Source organism: Python bivittatus, unplaced genomic scaffold (genome assembly GCF_059951505.1).
Source record: "Python bivittatus isolate LINGU-HERP-01145 unplaced genomic scaffold, Pbiv_v1 ctg000480_np1212, whole genome shotgun sequence".
Classification (NCBI taxonomy): Eukaryota; Metazoa; Chordata; class Lepidosauria; order Squamata; family Pythonidae; genus Python; species Python bivittatus.
The window spans coordinates 42,750,256-42,773,639 of record NW_028277075.1 but is presented as its reverse complement, the minus strand read 5'-3'; the positions used below and the strand labels follow the sequence as shown (position 1 = coordinate 42,773,639).

The window sequence follows — 23,384 nt, the reverse complement described above, 5'->3', positions numbered from 1 at the left end:
CACAATTAAAAAAAAACATAGATGAAACCACCTAGTTTGTTAGCTAACCTGTTGAAAGGAAGAGCCAAACGTGCATTTGAACAGCACTTCTGGAAAACAGTGGGTTACAACTATGTGCAAATCTGGCCTGAAAGAGAGAGATCCTTTTGATTACATGTTATTCAGGTGTTACTAAAATCATGGATTTGGGTGAGTGAAGAAGTTAATACCATTATATTTAAAAGATGGCTTGTCTTTATAACAAAGGCTATTAATTGTAACCAATGCCAAAATGTAATTGGCTGAACGAAGAAAATGAGCACGCTTTACCTAAGCTGAACAACAAGTAAAAATGTCCAAATGTTGCTTTGCTCTGACAATCTTCATTCTCACTACACTGAAAATTTCGTCTAGAAGTTTAAAAGGGTCTACCCAGAACATAATTCACTATGAACTCCTGCCATGCAACCTCCAGAAATTTTCAATGGGGCTTTCACCTACTTTGCCTGGTGGATTCTGCTCTACAGGCTCCAGAGAAATTGACTGCAGGAAGGTCCAGAGTTCAACTATTAGCAGAGCTAAAAAGAGCATTGCAAGGGGTATGTACTTCGATGCTGCACTTTCTGTAGCAGAAGTAAACTGACACCATTTCTATGAACTAGCAATGCTGCACAAAAGGCGGTCAGAGATGCTGTACGTTCCTATAAGCTGGCATCAGAACTGAGGAAGATTTGTCTAGCCTCTTTTGCAAAGACTAAGACTTTTGACGGCAGTTTTAACTGGTTAAAAAATAATTTAAAAAAAGAACAGTTTAATGTCCACTAACAAACACTGTACAGCGCACAGAACAGTGCAAAACATATAGGAATCAGATTTCACATTAAAAAAAAATCATAATAGCAGCACACCTGTGATAACTTACCCCAAAACAAAGATAAGATTAAATAAACCACAATGCAAGAGTCTTCTACTGTTACACTGTGTAATGAATAGCTTAGGTTGGAGGTTTGGTTTTGTAGAAGGTTGTTCTTTCTTTCATTTCTTTTCTTTTAGGAATTTAAAAAAAAATCATCAGAACTATAAATAACTTTTTGGCAATATATACAGACATCAATCATTTAAATATGTTACATCTACTCTTGCATAAAACTCTCAAAGAAAAGTGCACCATAGATTTCAACCCCAACTGGGCCTTGCCTTTCCCTCTGCCCTGAGGTAGCTCAGAAGGGATAACTCTCAAATCCGGGGAAGGAAATGTGTCACTGTCATGGTGGGAGACACTTTGTTGCCTTTCTTGGTTCTTCCATTTTTGCTCAGGGCCATGTACATCCCAGGGTAGACCTGGGACTCATAGGCATTGTAGTTGTTTGGTAGCAGAATCTCTTTGAATTTACATTCATCACCGAAATGGCTCTGAAATGAGAATGGAGGAGGAAGGGAAGAGGACAGGGAGAGTAAGGGAGAAGTTAAGCATAGAAAATGTCTTTGCATGCAAGTACAGGAAAAATACACCTGAGCACCTGCCTTCTTTGTGGTTCTCTTTTCAGCTTTATCATACCACTCAGGCTTCATAATGTCTTTCAGATGACCTTTCCTCATCCTAGTTCCCTCCAGTTAGTCTACAACTTTCATCTTCCTAGAAATTGTAATCCAACGCCTGTGGAAGACATTGAGTTGGGGAAGGCTAAGATCGACAAAAACTATGATCAACATTTACCAGTCCATCTGTGGATTCCATTAAATGGAAAAATTGAATTTCAATGATGGAGCATTTGCCAAAGAAACCATACTGAATTCTTGGTATCGCCACATAGGTTAAGGATGGATCTTGTCTGCAACTCTGGAGAGCTGCCAATCAATGAAGGCAATACTGGCCTAGATGGCCAATCATCAGACTTGGTAATTTGGTAGAGAGAAGCTTCCTGTGTAAATGATGAAAGAGGTTAAATCAGACACTAGCTATACCCCAGCATATACCTGGATTCCATTTCTTTGTTTCTCAAAAATTCTCTGTACAGTATCTCACTTGATGCTGGTATCTAGGAAAATAAAATTTCCAAAAAAAAAACACAGAAAAACCCCACAGTGTCCCCAGTCTCCTTAGCCTCTTTGTGGTGATTCTCTCGTTTAACTGTTCCATCATTTGATCTTGATCATTCCCCGCCCCAAGAACTGGCACTAATAGCCTTACTAGCATTAGCCCTAGAATTAACTCAGCAGGAGGGATTGGATACAACATTTTATTTTATTTTTCCGAGAAATACACCTTTTCTAGTTATGCAGATCACTCTCCAAGAGAAATAAATATCTGTTTTACTCAAATTAGAATTAGCTGGATCAAAGAATGTCAGTTTCATCTTTGTTCATTCTTATATAGATTCCATCCCATTTTCACATGAACATGTGATTAAAAAAAAAAAAATGCCCAAAAAGTATATGTGAAAATGCATAATGAAATTGGTATAAATTTAAACTTTCACATGTACACATCAGAATATATCATATCCTTTTTAAATGCATCCTTCTTACATTTTTTGAACCAAGACCTGCATTTTAATATTTGAAAAAAATGTGAGTTCAGAGAAACAATGACTGTACATTTCAAACCACACAAGAGCAGCAGGCACAGATCCTGTCAATTCTCATCAAAATTCACAAAGATCAATTACTCAAGCATCCCTGCTTCACATACCTATGTTCCTGCCTGTTCCTTGTCTGGAATTATAAGAAGAGAAATCCAAAACTGTTCACTTAGGTCATGTTCAGCACTGAGACTGCTTCTACATTTGCTGAATTCTTGGGACTAGCAGCAGCATTTTTTCAAACAGACTTTCCTAGCCCAATTTTATGCTTGTTTAGAGTGATGGCATTCCATGGAAAGGCACCAAATTGGGAAGACTATCTTCTGCCATGTATTCTTGCAGCAGCCCAATGACACACTGCAATATCCCCAACCAATTATTCATCCCCTCTGTTATCTTCTGATGGTGGATAAACTGTCTACACAATATTCTGAATAACATTTCAAAATAATTTTCTGAATGAATTTCCCAGGTTTCAGGGCCTAAATGTGGCTGAATCCCAAAACATGTCTATCTTTATTAACTTTTATTCTGCTTTCCACTCAAATTAGTGCTCAAAATAGCCTAATCTCTACATAACCTACAGCTTTTTTTTTTTTTCACCTCCCCTTCTATCAATTTGACTTGCTTTAAAAATTCCAGAAAAATGTCTTCCTACTGTTTTTGGTGGCTCCCCTGGCCTTTAAGGCTGGCATGTGCCTGAAGCTCACAGTAATATAATACAGATATAACATAGAATGAGAATTAAAATTCAAAAACAAATAAATTGAAAACATATTTTATTAATTAAAATTACATATATTGAATTATCAATTAAAAACACAGAATGTCTATGGAATCTACTCTGCAAAGATCAGGGTAGGTAGACCCAGCCTTACCTCAACAATCTGTACATATTCCATAGAATTCCCTGCCCCCCCAACACACACACTTTTATTCCTAAACTCAAAGAATTGACTGCTTAAAGAGTGTAGATGCATATACTTTTCTGTATGGGAAAGTCTCCTCTTACACACAGAGCAGTAAAGCCCTAAGATATTTCCAAGCATGGAAAATCTTCAGGCAGCTGCCTTAAAAATGAAGGGGGAGGGAAACATCTTTATGTTATATTAAGGATGATTTGAAGAAGACAAGAGACCTTTCCCCCGTGTGCTACGTTTCCTCCAGGAAAATTATGGGGAGCTACATGCTAGAGCAACAGGTTCTTTTTTCTCTCTTTTTTAAATATAATTTTATTAAAAGTTTTAAAAACAAGAGTAAAAATTAATGCAAACTAAAATAAAGTAAGAAGGAAAAAAAGAAGAAATAAAAGAGAAAGCTGAAGTGCAAAAAGAAAAAAGGTAGAAAAAAATAGAAAAGAAAGAAAAAGGATATAAAGAAGTGGTTTCCAATCTTCTTTATAGCAGCTATAAGTACAATTGTAGAATTACCTCTTTCTCTAAAGTTACATTGTGACTCTTTTCTTTTAATAATTTATCCTATCTAATCGTCAAAACCATAGATCATAAGTTCATTTTTTTCTGTTTTATGCAAAAATTCCATAAGGGGTTTCCGGTCACCAATAAACAAAGATACTGTCTTTTCTCTAACAAGTCAATCTGACCATCTCAGCAACTTCTATCATCTTCACTAACCATTCCCCCATTGTAGGTATTGCCAAATCTTTCCATCAGGTTCTTTTTTCTCAATGTGTCTCATTCCCCTTTCTTTTTCTGCCTTCTCTTTCTCCCACTTTTTTATCCTCACTCTCCCTCCCTTCCTTTCTCTCCTCCCCCAATAGCCTTGCCTCCTTTCTGCACAGCATTTAGATTAAAAAATGAAAGAACATTTCTTGGTAAGAAAGAGGCACCAGTGGAGCTGTGCTCTGCAGCACTTCAGGAGAAAAGAACCTAATCTCAACAGACTAAAATAAAAATGGACAAAAACAAGGGATTTACAAAGTGACCCCACGTTGCTAGACGAAGAGCAACGAGAAAGCTTGTTGTGTTGCCAATACTTTTCATGCATATAAATGCTGCCTTATATGCATGAATACAGGGGGAGTGTTCATGGATTATATATATATATATACACACACAAAAGGTGTGTATACACACACACACCCCTTTTTATACATTACAGCATTGCATCAGGAATATTGATCATTCTGGTTTGCATCCCTGGCAATATAAATCAAGTATCCATGATACTTCCTTTACTATAACCCACAAGGCAGGCTTTTGGGTATGAATGTACCACCATAAAATCACAGGGTTGATGGGGACCTTGGAAGTCTTCTGGGTCCAAGCCCTGTGCAGGGAAGCTACTCTCATACCATCCCAGACAAATGGCTCTCCAACCTTTGCTTGAAAAGGGAGGTTATCCCACTGCTTAATAGCTCTCGCCTCCAGGAAATTTCTCTGTATTTCATGTTTGGATATCTTTCTGTAAAGCTTCTACCCTTGGGTACTATGGAAAATAAATCCATACCCTTTCCCCTATACTTTGCTTCTCCAGTATTAAAAGACTGCTATCATTTCTCCCCATATCCTTCTCTTCTTTAGACTAAACATATCCATTTCCTTTAACTGTTTTTCATAGGATTTAGCCTCCAAGCCGTTTTGTTGCTCTCTCTGTATTTTTTCCAGTTCCTCAGTATCCTCCTTGTATTGTAGTGACTACATCTGAACACAAATGTTCCAGGTGTGGCCTGACTAGTGCAGCATAGAGCAGAAATATCCTTTCCTGTGGTCTCAGTACTATACCTCTGTTGATGCAGCCCAAGATTGCACTGGCTCTTTTGGCAGCCACAGCATGCTGCTGGTTCATGCTTAACCCATGGACTACCAGGATGCCCAGTTCCTTCCTGCCAAGCCAAGTACCACCTTTCTTGTACCTGTGCATCTGGTTTTTCTGAGTGAAGAACGTACATTTCTCATAATTGAACTGCATACTGCTGGATAGGGCCAAGAGAATGTTCTTTCCCAAATTACAAAATAAAGAAAACAGCAATGCTGTTTAAGGGTCAAGCACTGCCTACCTACTCTGTAAGAATCTGATTATCTGAAACTCCAAGAAAAAATATAAAGAGTCAAGTAGCTGATCAACTACTAGATCCTATCCCTTTTGGACATAAGCTGCCCAGCGCCAATTAGCAGAGCTACAGGAAGGAACAGTATTCTGGGCCTGGCAGGCTATTTTCCTTTGCCCCATCTGTAAAGGAAACCTAAACCATCAAGTAGCAGGTATTTGCCATTGTTCAGCTACATGTGTTGCGATCCAAAATACCACAACAAAAGGACTTGACGTAGCTGATGCCTTAGGCCCGCTGAGGGAGACAGTGCAAGAAAATAAGGCAAAGCGTTACAGTCTAGCACCATTTGAAACTTTCTTTGATCTCAATTTTTTCTGCCTGTATTTCGGATTGTTAGTTTGTTTGGAATGCAGTCCGATGGCTATTTATACTGAGCCTTAAATGAAAGTATGCCATCTTAGAGTCAAATGCTTTCTGGATCATATGCTCAGGCTGTAATCCATAAAAGGACTTTATCCAGCTGGAACTGAAATTATGTATATTATGGATTTTATATTCTTACGTGGAATTTACTACCACAAGATGTGGCAATGGTGGCAGCTTTAAAAGAGGATTAGATAGAGCCAAGCAGAACAGGTTTATCAGCATCTCAGAGCCATGATGGCTATATTAGCCATGATATACTGAACAACAGTTGAAGTGAAAGAATCATGGGAAAGCGTTACTGCTTTCATGCTCTGGAAGCTTGTTGGAGGTCTCTGGTCTTGGAGGAAAAACATGAAACTGGAAAAGGAAGATGAGCTCATCTGATACTTCTATATGAATGACATAGTTCAAAGGATGTGTCTTTTGATCAACTATTTAAGAAATGATAAAGAATGCAGAAAATGCAGAAGGAAAACAATAATTGATGGCAAATTGCTATAAATAAAGGAAAGGCTATTATGTCCAAGGTCTAAAATTACCTGACTGTACTAATGCCTTTTGCACCCTTATGATTTAGTCTCACTTCCTTTTAGGCAAGTCAGTAAGAAAACTCTCCTTAATCATTGGGCAAAAAACTCTGCCTACACCAGCTCATATAAACAGAGAGGCCACAATAGGAGGACAGCTGGAAATGACCAAAAAAAAAAAAAAAAGACTTGTGTTATTTTTAGGAACTAAATAGGCTACAAGAATTGAAATGGCTCTCCAACCATTTTTGCTCAGATTTACAGATTCATACACATTCAGTATACAGTACAGTAAAAACCTAAAGTATCTTCCTAACCTCACAGCCAATCTATCCCTTCCTCCTACTACACATATCTAACCCAATTAGTCTTTGAGTTGTAGTTATAAATTACTGCTTTGCCTTTATCACATAATGAGACTGCTAAATTCCAGGAATCATGTCTTATAAAGCTTTACATAGCAAAACCAAAAAAAACCAAACCAACCCCACTACCCTTTTTTCATTTGTGTTTGCTATTTCATTTCTAGTCCCCCCAAAACCTTGCCATAAAGTTGTAACTTAAAATTGAAAAAAAGGGGGAAAGTATCCTGCTATAAAATACATAGAAAGTAATCATAATAACTACTCCAGATGTTTTACAGCTCTCAAACTTCTCAACCAGCAGTGGCAAAGTATTAATCCAAATACATCCGAAGACATTACAAGACATGAATGTCTCGGAGCAATATTTGAGAATATATTATCTTATACTTTGCAAACATATGTGTACACACACACACACACACACACAATCCTTTGACTTCCCAGATTCGGTGATTGCAGTGCTTGGAAACATGCGTATATTAAAAAGTATTTTCTTGCTTATCAGACAGCCTGGTTTTCTGCTACAAATACAGAAATGTTTTAGTCATAAAGTACACTTCATTTCCTGCAGCTCTTTATAATGCCCACATCTGGGACAATCAGAGAATTATCATCTAGATGTGCTTAACAAGGATGTCTAGTTATGTCCTTGTTAAGCACTTATTTAATGTTTGTCTGTTAAAAGCCTGTAATATTAAAACACTTATCTATCTTTCTTTCTATTAGTTCCAACTGCTGTTCATCAAATAAAAGAAAAGTACGTTGATATACACTATTTTCAAAAGGTGATTAAAAACCTTTAGCTGAACACCATACTTGCTACTTACAGATCCATAGAGTTTCCCTTTGTTGTTCATTGCTACAAAAAGTCCACTTTTAACACCAAAAAGGGTCACTACTCCTCTTTCCACTGGAGAGATTTCCAGCAAACCTGTAAAAGAAGAATGCATTAGAAGCAAACCATGATATGGATATAGGATTACATGCAGTCATAAACCATTTGATAAAGAACACCCTACTAATTCCAGTACTCTTTCAGAGAAACTATTAGGACTGCAGCAATAGGGCTACTCTTCTGGTGTGCAACAGCTACTCCAAAGTTTAGGGATCTTTAAGTATATCTTGTATTATAGCCTTGTAGACACCTATATCAGGAAGCAAACATCAAGTTATTAAGATTCAGAAAAGTTCCACTGAGCTGTTCAGGTTACTCTAGAACTGAAGTGGGCAACCTCCAACTCATGGGCCAAATCTGGCCTGCCAGTCCTGACCATTCAGCCTCAACTGCAGGCCCACTCTGCAACTGTTGCCAGACTCACAAATCATCCTTCTTCACCAATTTTGTCAACACTTCCCTGTACAAGCCTTGGCACGATTGGTCCACTCAAGCTTAGAATAAATGGTTGAAGAACTGAAAGCTTTGTTTCCTTTCGGCTTACTCATGATGCTTAAGAGTTGTTGTGGTATATTGCTACCCATATATGGAAGGTCTTTTCTGTTCCCCCACATATGGTAAACTATTCATATGAAAAGCTGTTGGCACATTTTCTCCCAGAAAACTGGGTAAATTTGGGTGTTGGAGGAATGAACGTACAACTAACTTGCTGAAACTTGAGGCTGGATGTCACTTGTGCTGGTAGAAGCAGGGACCTTCCATGATATTGGTTCAGTTTTTTGAGAAATTACCAGAAAGAAGGTAATGGCCACTTCTGAGTAACCAAACCATCCACTTTCTTTGATATTGTCAACCATCTTGTGCCCTCCTGTTTTGATTCTCACTGATCTGATTCTCACATTCTACTAACAGGGGCAAACAAATTTTGGTAGGGAGAGGGCTGCAATGGATGGGATAAAGATGTAAACTGTGCAGGACTGGGCCACTCACGTGGCTGGGGTCAACATTTCGTTTTTGCCACGATATTGCAGTTTTGAAGGGAGGAATTTCCAATTATTCTTTGTTTATTTAACTATACCCCACATAGTTTATGTTTACACTCTAGTTTCTATGTGTTTCCCCACTTCATAATAATGAGAAATTCTGTCATGATTTTTGGTAAGTGTCAAAAGAAGCAATCTGGAGACTGTAAAAACAGTGTTACACATTCCAGTCTAGAATTGCCTAATGATGGTTTATTAAATGAACCACAATTGGCTGGTCCAAGCATGCTGTCAGTAAATCATGGTTTGCAAACCACACTAGGTGGGTTCACACATTGCACTGAGACAAAACATATTCTGTCTTAACAAAATGTATGAATTCAGCCAACTCGTACTTCTATAGAGAATGAAGGCCTTTGAACAGACCCACTGCAAATATTATCATTGAATTTTTCCAACCCCCCCCCCCCGAATGATTTGCATTGGCATGACCAAACTACTCTCCATGGACAACTTTCCACATGATAACTCATCTCTATGGGATGGTTGTCATGCATCAGCTAGCCCTGTTCAGCATATGCCAATGTATTGTTCCACGGTCTTGTGCCCCAATAAAGTTAATATAATTTAACTCCCTAGCATGTTCGTTAATAGCTCTCCCATCTCAGCTAATGTATCAGTCAATGTACTCCCTCCTATAATTTCTTTTAGGAGGTGCTTAAAAGCAGCCTTCCTTAACCTAGTTGTCTTCAGATGTGTGGGAGTACAAATGACTATGCTGGCAGTGACTAGTAAGAATGGATGCCGTAGTCTGACATATCTGGCTTGTAAAATGCTTCAGGTCCACCTTCTGTTGTGATTGAAAGGCTAGCAACCATTCCCCATCTCACTCAGTTTAAAATAAGTAACTGACATGTTTTAGGACACATGAAACGTTTGTCATGGTGCAGTCTTTAACCCCTCCTCCCAGTCCTATTGTTTCAGTTGGGTGTTAGTTAGAATTAGAGCTGTGGGGCCATGGGGTTAAGTCACGAACAGATGCTTTTTCTGGTAGACTACCCTAGCTCCTTGGCAGAGCTGGGGTGGGATCTTGAATCCCAAATTAACTACTTGTCAGCCTGCCGCAAAAGCAGGGCGGGACTCAGGAGTAGCTGCTCCCCTAAGTAAGCATAGGGGCAGCTCGGTTGGTAGGGAAGAATGCCTAATTTCTTTTAGAGAATCAAAGAATTCCTGCTTTAAAATGACTAAGTTTCAGGACGAGGAAGGAATTTCTGGGGGCCACATCTTAATTACAGAGGCAGGGCTAAGTAACTCCATTTCTGTTCTCGGACTGAACTGCACAAGGAGCAGCCAGTGCAGTCAAACCACCCCTTGCAAAATTTGGAAATCTCACTTTTAAAGATTTAGACTGCACTCCTTGCATAGCAAACATAGTCTCTACCAGCTATACACAGAGCCATAGCTGACTATATGGAAAATACTAATTAATCGTTAGCGTATTCCAGGAGCCACTTGTCACATTTTTCCTTGAGAGTCCCGAGGACCAATAACGTTTAAAGATGAAATCGATTCCCTTGCTTTGATCACAGCTCTTACTTATTCATGAGACACAGCATATAATTTCTTCACTCCTTCATACATTACATTTCTCTTCAGACCAATTACCATCCCTTCTGCGTAGGAAAATAGCGGGAAAACGCCATGCAAGTCCCCCTGCTTGATCCTCCTCTTACTTCCACCGGCGTACCTGGCAGCTCAACATAAGCAAGTAATAAAAACACACCTGACAAACTGCCTGGCGTTTTCGGGTTTTTCCGAGGGGAGCCTTCGCGTTTTGTCTATCTGGGGTCCACGAGTTTAACCCTTTCATTCCCTTGCCTTAGCCGAGGCTGCTTTTCTGTTAGGTCCCTGCCTTCGAAGCCCGTCCGTCTTTGACCCCTGAAGCTGATTGACGGAAGCGGGGAAGGGGAGAAGTTTGGCGCCTTGCCCTGAAAGTGGGCGCAGGCTTTCCCTTTAGGCAAATGTGTCCGATCGAGGCGTTGCCACAGCGGACGGGCTCGCTCGTCCGCTCCCAGAGAGCCTTCCGTCCACCACGACCAAAAGGCAGCTTCCCCGGGGGGACAGAAACAACTCCCTCAGCCGTTCCCGGGCGCCCCTTTCCCCGCCTCAGGATCCCACGCAGCGGTCGGGAGCGCTCGCCGGCAGGCCCCTTCCGGGTGACTCAGCGGAGCGGACCCAGGTGGGCAGAGGCGACGGGGCGCAGCGACTTACTGTATCGATTTTCGTCGTGGATCCCGTTGATTCGGCTGTCCGGCAAGACCTGGATGTGAAACCCGATGCCGACGTTGCAGTAGAGGCGCCGCAGCCTCTTGATGCCCAGGAGATAGTCCCCGTCCCGGCTGAGCAAATTCTTTTCCCCGGCTGGGAGCCTGGCCATGGAGCGCGAGAAGAGGGTCTCCCAGCGCCACTCCAGGGTGTCGTTGTGCTGCTGGGCGAAGGCGGGCATGCAGCGCCCCGCCAGCCAGGGCGACAGCAGTCCCAGGAGCAAGGCTGGCCAGCAGGCCGGAGAGGGGCCAGTCATCCTGAGCGAGCGCGGGCAGCACACGTGGTTCCAGGGGAGGCAAGCGCTCTAAAAATACACCCTCTCCGGCGAAGCTCCTGCCCCAGACTTAGATCCCAAGAGCGGGGAGCGGGGGAGGGAGGGAAGACAAACAAACACACAAACAAAGACAAAGTTTTTATATATATATATATGTATATGTATATATATAGGGTGGGTGGGGGAGCCCAAGCAGCTCAGTCCCCCGTGGAACTGGAGAGCCCCGGCTGAGGTCGCATGGAAGAGGAATCCGGTGCGCGACCGGTGGGGCGGGGTGGCAGCAAAGATTGACTCCGCGGCAGCTTCTTCTGAACTTGATCTCCGCTCCTGTCAAATGGGAACCTTCTCTCCGCGCTCAGTCATGGCCCTTCTCCCCCGAAACCACGACATTTATATATCCAGCGGGCCTTGATACCTATTACATCACCACCTATTGCTGCCTACAAGCGAGTTGAACTGGACGCGAAGTGATCGTCCCGAGATGGTCCATCACAACCAATTGGGTCTTAGAAGTGGGGGGGGGGGGCGGGGGGGGGAGAAAGGAGGAGGGAATATATGTCAACTTTAAAAAATACACGAGTCTTCCCTTACAGATAACCGAGAAACTTTCACCTTTGGTGTTCAGGACATGCGACTCTTACCGGCTTTTTCCTTCGGTTTTGCAAGCGTGTGCAAATGCTACCAGTTCAACACACACACAAACACACATATCAAAGAATGCCCAACATGCCTCTCCCCCTTCTTCCTCCTCCTCCCCTCAACAATGTCTCACTTTGTGGAAAACAGCGGAATTTAAGCTTTGGCTGTTTCCAAGTAACATGCTTTAGAGTTTGCAGAGAAAGGGGGAAAAAATCCTTCATGATAGGCCAAAATAGCTAATGCATGAGAGACTGAAGGCATTTTTTAAAAAATGCAAAAAAAAAAAAATTAAAAAGCCAGGTCAAAAATTTGAAAGCAACATTTCCAAAGTGCTCTGCACAGACAAAATAAAAGTGCATCTGAACAGGAACATGTTGGAAAGATGGGAAAGAGAGGAGAGAGGGAAAACTGTCTTTCAATTAAAATGAAACAAACCAAAAATGCACTGGGGAGTTGTTAAGAGGGTAAGGAGTGCCAAATTCTCAAGCGATTCATTGGAATGGGATCTTAAAGATACTTTTGGTATCTGATAGTTTTATGTTACCCAGAGCTTTTACAAGTATCAGACTGACAGCCCATGGAGGAGTGCTTCTCTGGTTACATATACGCTCTGTGGAGTCATTTTTCTGTCTATATGTATATATATAGAATATCTATACTATTCCGGCAGCATGAGCTCTTTTCTCTTCTCTTTGGGAGTTTGTACTTTACGTGAGAATGAAGAGCTTACACCTCACAGCCTGTCCAACTCCTATAGAATTCACCCTCATGATGCAGAATTTTTCCTAAAGGAACCGATTAATGGATTGTTCAGCAATTTTAATATTAGCCCCTCTGAACTTTTTAAAACAAGACAGAGGAAGACATGTAAATAACTCGTAGGTCTACTTGAAAGTGAGGTCTACTTTCAACTGTTTGGTGTTTTTTTTAGCTTGGGCTAGCTATGAGCAGAAAGATCTGAAAACAAAGTAGGAAGCCCTGAGTTACACCTAGTGGAAAAAAACAGGAAAAAGAACGCCTTCTTACAGGGCTGTTGTAAAGGCAAGCGATTGAATTCTCCCTGTATTAATCTACCTCTCAGATCTTCTTTTTGTGATAGTGGATTTGCTTCCCCAATATATTAAAGTTCACCCAGAAATAAGAGGCTGCTGGAAACCTGCACTGTTGGGCCCATTCTGTAAATTTACTCATATCCACTCGGCAGCAGACGAGGTTGGATCTTGTGTCAGGTTCAAGCATCCAGCTGCAAACACACGCCCATCTGTATTGACTCAAGAAGAAACCTTCAGCATTCGATGGGATTTTCTCCCTAGCAAGGCTGAAATTAAGCATCACATTACCTGAGTGTAAACAGGTTTATGAATACAACTGTACAATTCCAGAACAATCTTAATTGTATCTGTAAGTAAGTCCCACGGAATTCATTAGGCCTTATTCCCAGCTCAGAATGTGATTATTGACTTGTACACGGCTGTCTCAGAGCCAGTAGCAGCAATCATCATCACCAGCAGCAGCAGCAGCAGCAGCAGCAGCAGCAACTCTTGGACAAACTTGGCAGATCTCAAAAGAAGCTAACAGGATCAGACCTAGTGCTGTAGGCTAGACTAGGGAGTTTAACAAACTTCCCAGAAGAAAAGTGACCATGCTGTTGCCCAGAAAACTACAGGGAGGGACATGCCTGCCCATGAAGTCACCAGGAGTTGATCTGCTTCCAAGTCCATGTTCTGATCTATACACTCATTGTCTTTATTAAATGAAGCTCAGGGGGGTCTGCCTGCTCAACAACCACCGCAATGAACATCAGAACAATCCAGCATGATCCCAAATGCCCCTAAAAGTGAAAAGCAATCCCACGCACCACACGCCACTGGATCGAATGAATAACTCAGACCTTCTATAGCCACCAGCATATTTCATCCATTTCAGTCCAGTGAGGTTCCCTGCTGGTCCAGCACTGAGGCGAGAAGGAAAAAGGGAATTGCCCGGAGCCAGATGCCACCTCACCTAAGTGTGAAAATCTCTGACTTTTGCTAAAATCCCAGCACCCGCCCATCATCCCTCCTCCCCAACTCATCCTGGTGGGTGTCCACCTCATATTCACATCAGCTCTTCTTTTTTCTAAAGGGATCTTAGCTATATTAAGAGCCTATCTGGTCCAAAATTTTGCTCCCACAGTGGCCAATGAGACCTGTGGGCTGCCAAGTGACCTCAGCTCCTGGAGGCAACTGTACTGATGGTCACTGGCAATCTCATCCTTCAGGTATTTGTCTAATCCCCCTTTAAAGCCATCTTAGCTGGTGGCCACCATTACATCCTATGATAGTAAATCTTATCTTTTCACTATGCAGATTGTGAACAGGCTGCTTCTTGTCTCTCCTGGATCCTTCACTTGTTCTGTATCATCAGGTCATTGTGGATTCTGGAATTATGAAATACAGAGAAAGTATTGTCTTTAATGTGATTTTATATACCACTATTGTGTCTCCCTTCACACTTTTTCTCAAATAAGTTTAGAAAGTTCCCCTTTTCTTAAAGGAAGTATATGTAGGAAACCAAGTGTGTCCCAAATGCTTTTATTTTTCCCACAGTAGATTTTTCAACAGCCATGTGATAAACTTGGTTTACACTTTTTGGAATCCCCCCCCCCCCAGTTTTACAATCTTTTAAAAGATTCACTGAGCAGAACTATAAAAAGTATTCATTTATAGCCAGTACTTAATGCTAAAACAAAACAAAACAAAACAAAACAAAACCTCACACACAAAAACCAAAGTACATGGAATTTTTATCCCACCCCTGTTGAACTCCCCTGCTATTTTCACTGTCATTCTTGCATTTAGCAAGGTGCTGAGTCTTTAACCTAAGCTGTGGTGATGGCCAGCAGTTTTGCTGTTTGATTAAAAATATTGGAAAGATTTGTGGGAGCAATGTTTACCAATGGTTTTTAGCCACAAATTGCTAATAAGAGCAAGATATTCTTAATGACCAGGTCATTACTGGGCCCAAATAATTGGAGATGGTTCTTTTCATCTTTTCCTATCACAGAGTTTTACCAAGACATCAGTTCTCTCTGAAGACAGAGTGCTAGACTGGAAGGAGTTTGGGGCCTGACCCAGCAATGCAGTCATCTACATGGCTGTGGATCTAGATCCAGTACCGATGCTTGTTTTTTTTCCTGGATAAATTAACACGAAGAACAAACATTTGATTGTACTTATTTATTTTGGAGCAAATTGTCTATGTTATGTAGTTTATACAACTAGAATAGAAATTGCTACCTGTGATCTTGGTGCTGGGTGGATGAGATCATCAGTAGGAGAGAAACTATTTTACACACGTTGCAAGGCACTCTTTTATTTATTAGATTCAGTTCTATGCTTTATGAGCTCCATATTTTTGTCCCGGCCCTGCTTATACATTGTGAGCCAAAATCAATATGTCAAGTTACCAAAAAAAAAAAAAAAAAGTCTTGCTTATCAATGACAGATTAGGGGATATAAATGATGGTTTTTGTGAAACAGATTAAGGGTTGAGCAAATGAGGATGCAATCAAGAAACCATTTTCATGATGTGCCACTGTTAGATGAAATTCAGTTTATACAAATTAGTTTCAGGAAAGGCAAACTTAAAACTGTTTCATATACCAGTGTGAGAGGAAAAAACTGATTTATTAATACTTAAGGGCTTTGTTAATTGTAACATACAAATAAAACAAGCTTATAGAGCAATAAATAAAATTGCTAGGTGGACTAAAGTTTTCAGTCATGGACAGGAAGTCGGAAAATAGATGGACAAAGTAAAGTGCTGATAGAAGGAGTGTGACAGGAGCAATGGAATAGGGAAGTGTGGTAAAATTAGCACCAAGGACGTTATGATTCATTTGCAAATCCTGGGAGTCATGTCTGCGGTCTGCGGTTTTTGAGGATAAAAAGGATTGCAAAAAGGGGGTCGGGGCCACTCGGCCAAGCTGTCTTACCTGACTGCTTGCTCATGATGGTCCTCATTGCAATGTGAATCTAAGTAAGTACCTTATATGCTATTGGTTGAATTGTACTTGCTTATTGAACTAACATTTAATAAAGCTTTTAGAACTTTGAAGTGACTTATGTTTTGGTGTGTCTGTCTCCTGTGTTTAATGAGGTTTTTCCCCTGACACCAGTAGTATATATCTGTTACTGCTAATAGTGGTAGTGTCTTATGATAAATAAGAAAGATAGCTATTGAACTGCAGTTATCCCCATAAGAGAAATGTATCACCAACAAATATTATCCCAAGTTCCCAAAAAACTTTAAGCTTTCTTGGGGGCCCAAGAGAGAGATTACAGCTATATATCACCTATTCTTATAAATTTGATCTTCCTAGTTTCCTCTAATGAAATACAGGTGTTCTAATGTCTTAACTAGAGCTAAACAGGATTATATGGGGAGGAATGTCTTGTTCTAGAATACAGAAAGTTGGCTTTCAAAATGTCAGTCTATTTATCCAACTTGACCAGTCTTGTCTATTAATCTAAGCTTTCTAGGGCCTCAAGCATGGACTGAGGGAGGGTGCATTTCTCATCACTTTCTCAACTTTTTCCTGGCTGAGAGCTGTTCTTTCAGGGGCTAACTCTACAAAGATTTGGGTAGAGTCAGGATAAAAACTAAAATGGATTATATTTATTGTATGATGTCTCTTCAGTCAATCATTTCCTCTTTATGTCAAGTTACAAATTACAATTTTTGGAGGCTTCCAGAGAATATAAGAGGGCCTGTAGCCTCAGGTGCTGCACCTCTGTCCTACAGCAGATTATTTCTTTCAAGTGGAAGTAGCAGAAATTGAACCTGGGACTCCTTGCATGCCAAGAATGGTTTGAGCAGTGGAGAATGTTGACCAGACCAATACAGCAAGCATGGACTAACTAATCTAGAGGGCTCCCATTGGTTTCCAACTGCATATGCTAATGTCTTACATCTGGATTCCTCTTCATAACTGAAATGACCTCTGGAAGTCTTAGGTGGTTCCTTCTTATGACTGTGCAAACTGGGAGGTGACTAAAATAACTATGCTAAACCATCTAAAAGATGTGGCACCTTAAGCTTTGAGCAGAGATTTGGAAGGGTGCTTTGACCATGACCTTCCTGAACCTACTTAGCTTCTTCTAAGGTCAATCAACATTGGCTAGCTCTAATTATTATTTGCCTAGCCCTATTCATTATGTATTTATGTATTACATATTTAGATCCTTTTAAAAAAGTTCAAAATGGTAAATAGCAAAGATAATAATGTTCAGAAAACAAAGCAAAGCTAACAAAAAGATCTACCTCACTCCTATAAAATCCTGTCTCATGGACTTAGGCAGCAAGTTCACAAAAGCCATGAGATCTGTCTAGTTTCTAAAGGTCAATGGTCTTCCTAAAATAAAAAGTTGTTAAGACAGTGGCAAAGAGAGCCTGCTCATGTAAATGAGAGTTCATCATGTAGGCACATCTTACAAAAATGATTTTTAATGGGTTTACATCTCTGTAAGTCACCAATAGATCACTATGCAAAAGCCAGCTTCTCTTGGCCTAACTAAACATCCAACTATAGCATCTTTATTGATAATATGTGGGCAGGTGTCAGCCCTTCAGCTTGTATGAGAGCAAGAGGTCCTTGATCGTACATCTGGGTACCGAGAGTGGTGCCTATTGGAGTGTGTGTGTACAATATGTGTGTGTAGTATATTTGGTTTTGTGTGTATATGTAGTGTACTTGGTTTTGCCTGTATATATGGTCTATTAAGCATCACCACTTTGCTTTTAATGGAATGGATATTTAGCCTTTGGTGGAATAGGTATTTAGTTCTTTTGCAGAATAAGTCGTCTGTGAGCCTCAGTAGTTTATCTTCTGTGAAATAGGTATTGGAGCAGAAAACAGTAAGTTCAGCAATAATGTATTTGCATTAAACCTCAGAGCCCATCTCTGCCGTATACTTAGGTTTTCAGGCCTATTATTTTGATTCTAGCTTCAGCTTGCCTTCAGAAGTTATGCTTCTGGAGAATTTGGTGTTTATTCTGCTTAGTTTTCCTCATACAGCCATTTTGTTAGAACAACCAGAATATGCTGTCCAAATTACAGATGTGCCTGGTAGCCCCAGAATTTTGGGAAACCCTATTATAATGATATTGACACTACTTAAAATGTTTAAAGTGAATTTTCCTTATTCATATTTAGATTACTGGACCATCCACAAATGCCTCTAATGTTTACAGAGTTGCTCCCCTCCACTTCTACATTTTACTTGGACAGGCCAGGTTTACATATGATTGCACATTACATATACAAGCTTTATCGTTGAAAAAGCTCCACATCCTTCTGCGAAGTATCTATTTCTTTGCTCTACCCCACCTAAAGACATTAGGTAATTGGAGCATCTCTTTCTCCCCCACTAGGGAGAAAGCATTTTCCTTGGCAAGGTAAGGTCATATCAAAAAATAAAAATGATTTTATTTACTATAAATCTAGTGAAAATTGCATTGATTACACTCAATCAACATTTAGCATTAATTAACATTAATATTATCCCCTCCTGTTTTGTGTGCTTTTATGGTTTTTTATTTGTAGTTGTTTTTATATATTTATTCTTTTTAATTGTTGTACGCTGCCCAGAGTCACTTTGTGTGAGATGGGTGGCTATATAAATACGTTAAAATAAATAAATTAATTAAACAAGATAAATAAAATAAATAGATAAAATAAAACATGTTCCCCCTGTTGTGCCATGAAAACTATAATTTGGTGATGAGCTTGGAAAAAACTATGACAGCTTCACCCAAATGCATATGCTTGGTGGTGGGACTATACTTAGCAGCTCAGATTACGTATCCATGATCTAAATGATGCAGCAATGAATTGAAAACTTATGTCCATGCAATATTTGTCTAATTAACCCATCCATAACTATATTGTACCATGCATAGATGCACATCATGCATATATGCACATGCATTATACAATGCAAATGTAGATAGACACATGCACTTACATAGTGACAGTGTTTCTAAGTTAACTTTCTTAGCTCTGCTAAATGGATGCCAAACTGACATCTTGTAAAATTCTAAGATTGAGGGAAAATATTGTCCCATCACGTTTGATCTCTCTCTGTAAGTGGTGAAATAAGCAGGCCACATGTATCAATCTTTCATTAATTATATTGCTGGACAGATCTCTCCCCTCCCATATTTGTATGTAAGTAGGTCAATACAAACAAGCCTGTCAGTACCTCCTCTTGTGTCTTGTAGGCCTCTTGTCACACATCCCTCTTTTGACGATGATCATTTCAGAAGCCACCGAGCAGCAGCAATCAGTTGAAGGGCCTTGTCTGCAAAAGCTTTCTCACGTTCACGTCTGGCTGATTCTCTATGTCAAAGTGGTGCAGCTGAGAGAAGGGAACCAGCTGGAATGCAGACCAACACTGGGGCCCAAGCCTGGAATGGCTAGGGAGAGTCACTGGGAGACCCTCACCAGCTAGGCCTCTGGAGGCTGTGTTGCCTACAAACGCACACACCCATTCATGCGCCTGCTGACAATCTGGCTAGATAGGCACACAAACTCCTTTCTTCTTCTCGTTCACGCTGCGGCCTTATTTGATCTCTGGCTTCCTTTGTTGCTGGCTGTTGTTAGCGCCTTGCCCTGATCAAAAATGTATTACTTCAGACAACACGGTGTTGTAATATGCTGGACAGGGGCAGTGGAGGATAGCAGGGGCCAGCTACAATGGGGCATTGAGGAAGCCAACAGCAATAGGATGGATGAAAGATGCTTACAGATGCACAAAGCTTTAATGGGAGGATCTCCCTCTGTCATCCAGCACACTTACATATTGACATCCTCAGTAACTATTACCTCATGCTCTGCTTGTTCTGAGCAATGCCTCTTTAAAAGACATTAGTTAACAATGTTGTGTCTCTGTGGATTTCAAAGGCTGGTGGGTCTTCTAAATGACATTTATAGTCTCATTAGGGAGAAGACAAGTCTAACGTTCTTCCATCAGAGGATAGGGTGGTAACTTTCAAGCTGCTTTAAATATGATCAAAGATGCTAAAGGAGGTTAAACACCTGCTAAGACTCAGCCAGTCCCCACAGGATGGAAGGGTAAGAACAAGGGCAAACCTTATGATCTCTTCAGAAATGAATCCTGCCACATCCTAGACCAAGAAAATTAGATGGAGAGATAATCTATTCCTTACCAAATCTCTGTCAGTGTAATTCAGGATCTTTGATCTTGATTTTTTAAAAATCACACTATCTCTTTAAACCAGGTATTCATACAATCATTGGCTTAGATATTTTACATGTAAATGGAAGAAGTTTGCATTGTGTTTCCCATTAGTTCAATCTGGCCAAATTTATTTGTTGGTTACAATGTCACCTTCCCCAAAGAGACAGGTTTTGTATGTCATTGATAGTCATTGATTTTGTATGTCATGATAGTCATTAAAATGATCTATGATCAGCTGGTCTTAATATCTTTGACACTGCTTTTGGTGTAATTATTCTTACTATTAAACACATTTTAAAAAGACTTATTTGGGGCTTATGAAACACAAACAGTACATCCTATAATATAATGAGCTTCAGAAGAAGAAGAAGAAGAAGAAGAAGAAGAAGAAGAAGAAGAAGAAGAAGAAGAAGAAGAAGAAGAAGAAGAAGAAGAAGAAGAAGAAGAAGAAGGAGGAGGAGGAGGAGGAGGAGGAGGAGGAGGAGGAGGAGGAGGAGGAGGAGGGGAAGGGGAAGGGGAAGGGGAAGGGGAAGGGGAAGGGGAAGGGGAAGGGGAAGGGGAAGGGGAAGGGGAAGGGGAAGGGGAAGAAGTAATAGCCAGTCATCATTCTTGAAAGAAGAAGCAGTGGGATTGTTGGGTTGGATTAAGGGGCACAGATTTAGAGCTCCCTGGTCAAACAGTCTCTCAGACAGGGCATACAGGCAAAAGAAATAATAGCCTGGCAGAAACCAGCTGAGTTGCAAGTGACTATGCATCATATTAAGACTCTCTCTCTCATGGCATTGCATCAAAAATGGTTGTTACATCTGGTCTGTTGGATACAATATCTATTCAAAAAGTGTTCTCTCTGCCTAGTTTTAATAGGGTTAAACAAGCTAATGTGATTCTGACATTTGGTTTATATCTATTGAGGATTATTTTTACCATCAATGTTTCTCATTTTTGCTTGAAGTAGATATCTCTAAAGTTTGAAGGCTTGCCCTTTTAGATTTAATAGGCACACATCCGTTATAAATGAGTATTTATTTATTTATTTATTTATTTATTTATTTATTTATTTATTATGAGCACGATTCTCTTGGAAATTTCAAACTATTCTTTTTGTTTCCATTGTGTTGAAATGGAAGGAAAAATCTATCATCTATATGGATTTTATTTTAAACATATTTATTTAAAATTAACAAAATGTATCCTAAAAAACTAGTAGAAAAGACAGATTCTGCACCCCCAGATTTTTGTGATGTGTTCTGCTTGAGGCATTTTTTTAAAACAATAACCCAACATTATGGATCTATTGTAAGAAGACTTCAGGTGAAATTGGAACAGCCTATTTCAAACTTGAAAAAGCTGTTTCAAACATGGAATAGTTTGCACACCTCATTTTATTTTATTTCTCCATATATACATTATATTCTTTCGAAAGGAATGAATTATTTTTTAATGAAAATGTAGTCCGCTCTCTTGCTTGCTTATAAAACATATACATTTCCTACTCTTCAGGGAGTTAGAACTTTGGGAAATTAAGAAAATGAAAGTAATAAAAATGTATTTAAAAAGCAATGTATTGCATTGTTTTTCTTGTTAGGTGCCCCAAACTCAGGGGAACAAAATCCACCTTAGTACAGTACTAGAAGGTCCAATAGTCAATCCTGGGCATTTCTAAGCAGGACTGGGGAAGTCCTCTATCTGAAATCCCTGGAAAATTGCTGACATGCAAGTAGACCAATGATCTGACCCAGTATAAAGCCATTCTCTAATTAGTTTGGAAGGATTTTAATTTTATTTGGCATATTTGATTTGCATACAAATATAAAAGCATTCATGATCTTTCAAAGTTGTTTTTTTAAGGGAGGTTCCAGTTAACATTCCTTGCAATAACTGTGGGGGCTTGGGGGATGGCGGGTGGGGAGGAACCTTGAAGTATCTTCTATTTAAATTTGTCCATTCAAATACTCATGTTTGTTCCAGAGTGCTAATTAGCATGCTTATCCATTACAATAATATAGGAATTAGAATTAATGCAATTACACCATGCTGTAGTGCAGAAATGGCCAACTGCAGTATCCTCAAGGCTCTTGTATTATTTCATATGAACTAGGACTATGTGATGGAATGGACTTATGAAGGCCATGCTCAGGGAGATAAGCGTGTTCTTAGCCCCCAACAGGAGTGTGGGAAGTTCAAGAAGAATGAGGCTGGCACCTCCCTAAGGAATTCATGGTGTTGTGGCTGGCTGGCTTGGGAACTTGGGTTCAGTCTGGTGAGATTCTGTCTTGAGGTGGAAGCTAATAAACACAACAGAACTGTATTTGCATTGTCTCGTGGAATTCTTTGGGCTGAACCTGACAGACTACCACATATGGCCTGCAAATATCTAGATGACCACTGGATGGCATCAAAAAGACACAGAACATACTGATCCTTTGCTGCCATCTAGCAGACATTTAAAGCTTTGGAGCTTAGACCTAACAGTTCTAACACAAATTCATCCTCTCAAGACAACGTGCCAGAAGGCCTGGTAGAAATAAGGCCACCCATGCTGCAATAAATCTGGGAACTGAAGCTACCGTATGTGCAAGAGCGGCAAGCAGAGAATTGATTAATGACTTAGGCCCAAGCTAGTTAAAGATCCACCTATTCCTGTCTGCCCCATGCTCTTAGGTCATCAAGGGGCACCTGTTACATGTCTCACCATGGATGTGTGTAACATCAGTACTTAATTTTGTTTTCCCTTGGCAGGGTCAGGCTATGGTACAAAAGGTATGAACTGTATTTGAATTAAGCCACCTTTTTATTAGGAAGGGGCTGAAAATGTACTTATTTACCCAAATCTGCTGGTGTTGTAATCCTAAGGGTTTTCCATTTTAATGTTTGGTGTTGTATATTTCCTGTCTTTAATTATGTTTCTGTTCTTATTTTTATTGTAAGCCCTGCAGATCTGTTAAAGGTGTGGTTGGCAATTTCAAGTTGACGGTGGCTGTTCTGATTTCCCAAAGTTTCAAGTGTGCTCGTAGTACAAAGGGGAGGTAGAGATGAAGCAAGTGACTGAATGCAAATTCAAGTCTATTACTACTGTCATTATTGTACATGATCCAGCAGATTTGGGGAGAATGCAGGACCTGTTAGGTGAGCC

The 23,384-nt window shown here is 40.1% G+C and overlaps 1 protein-coding gene across 1 annotated transcript; it reads right to left on the bottom strand.

Moving 5' to 3' along the window:
* Window positions 1-1,215: 1,215 nt before the first annotated feature.
* On the bottom strand, window positions 1,216-11,351 carry FGF4 (fibroblast growth factor 4). The gene is made up of 3 exons (XM_007425531.1): window positions 11,042-11,351; window positions 7,720-7,823; window positions 1,216-1,392 (listed from the first exon to the last, which is right to left on the bottom strand). Exons 1-3 carry the CDS (start codon window positions 11,349-11,351, stop codon window positions 1,216-1,218), a joined length of 591 nt encoding a protein of 196 aa, XP_007425593.1.
* Between the last annotated feature and the right edge of the window lie 12,033 nt (window positions 11,352-23,384).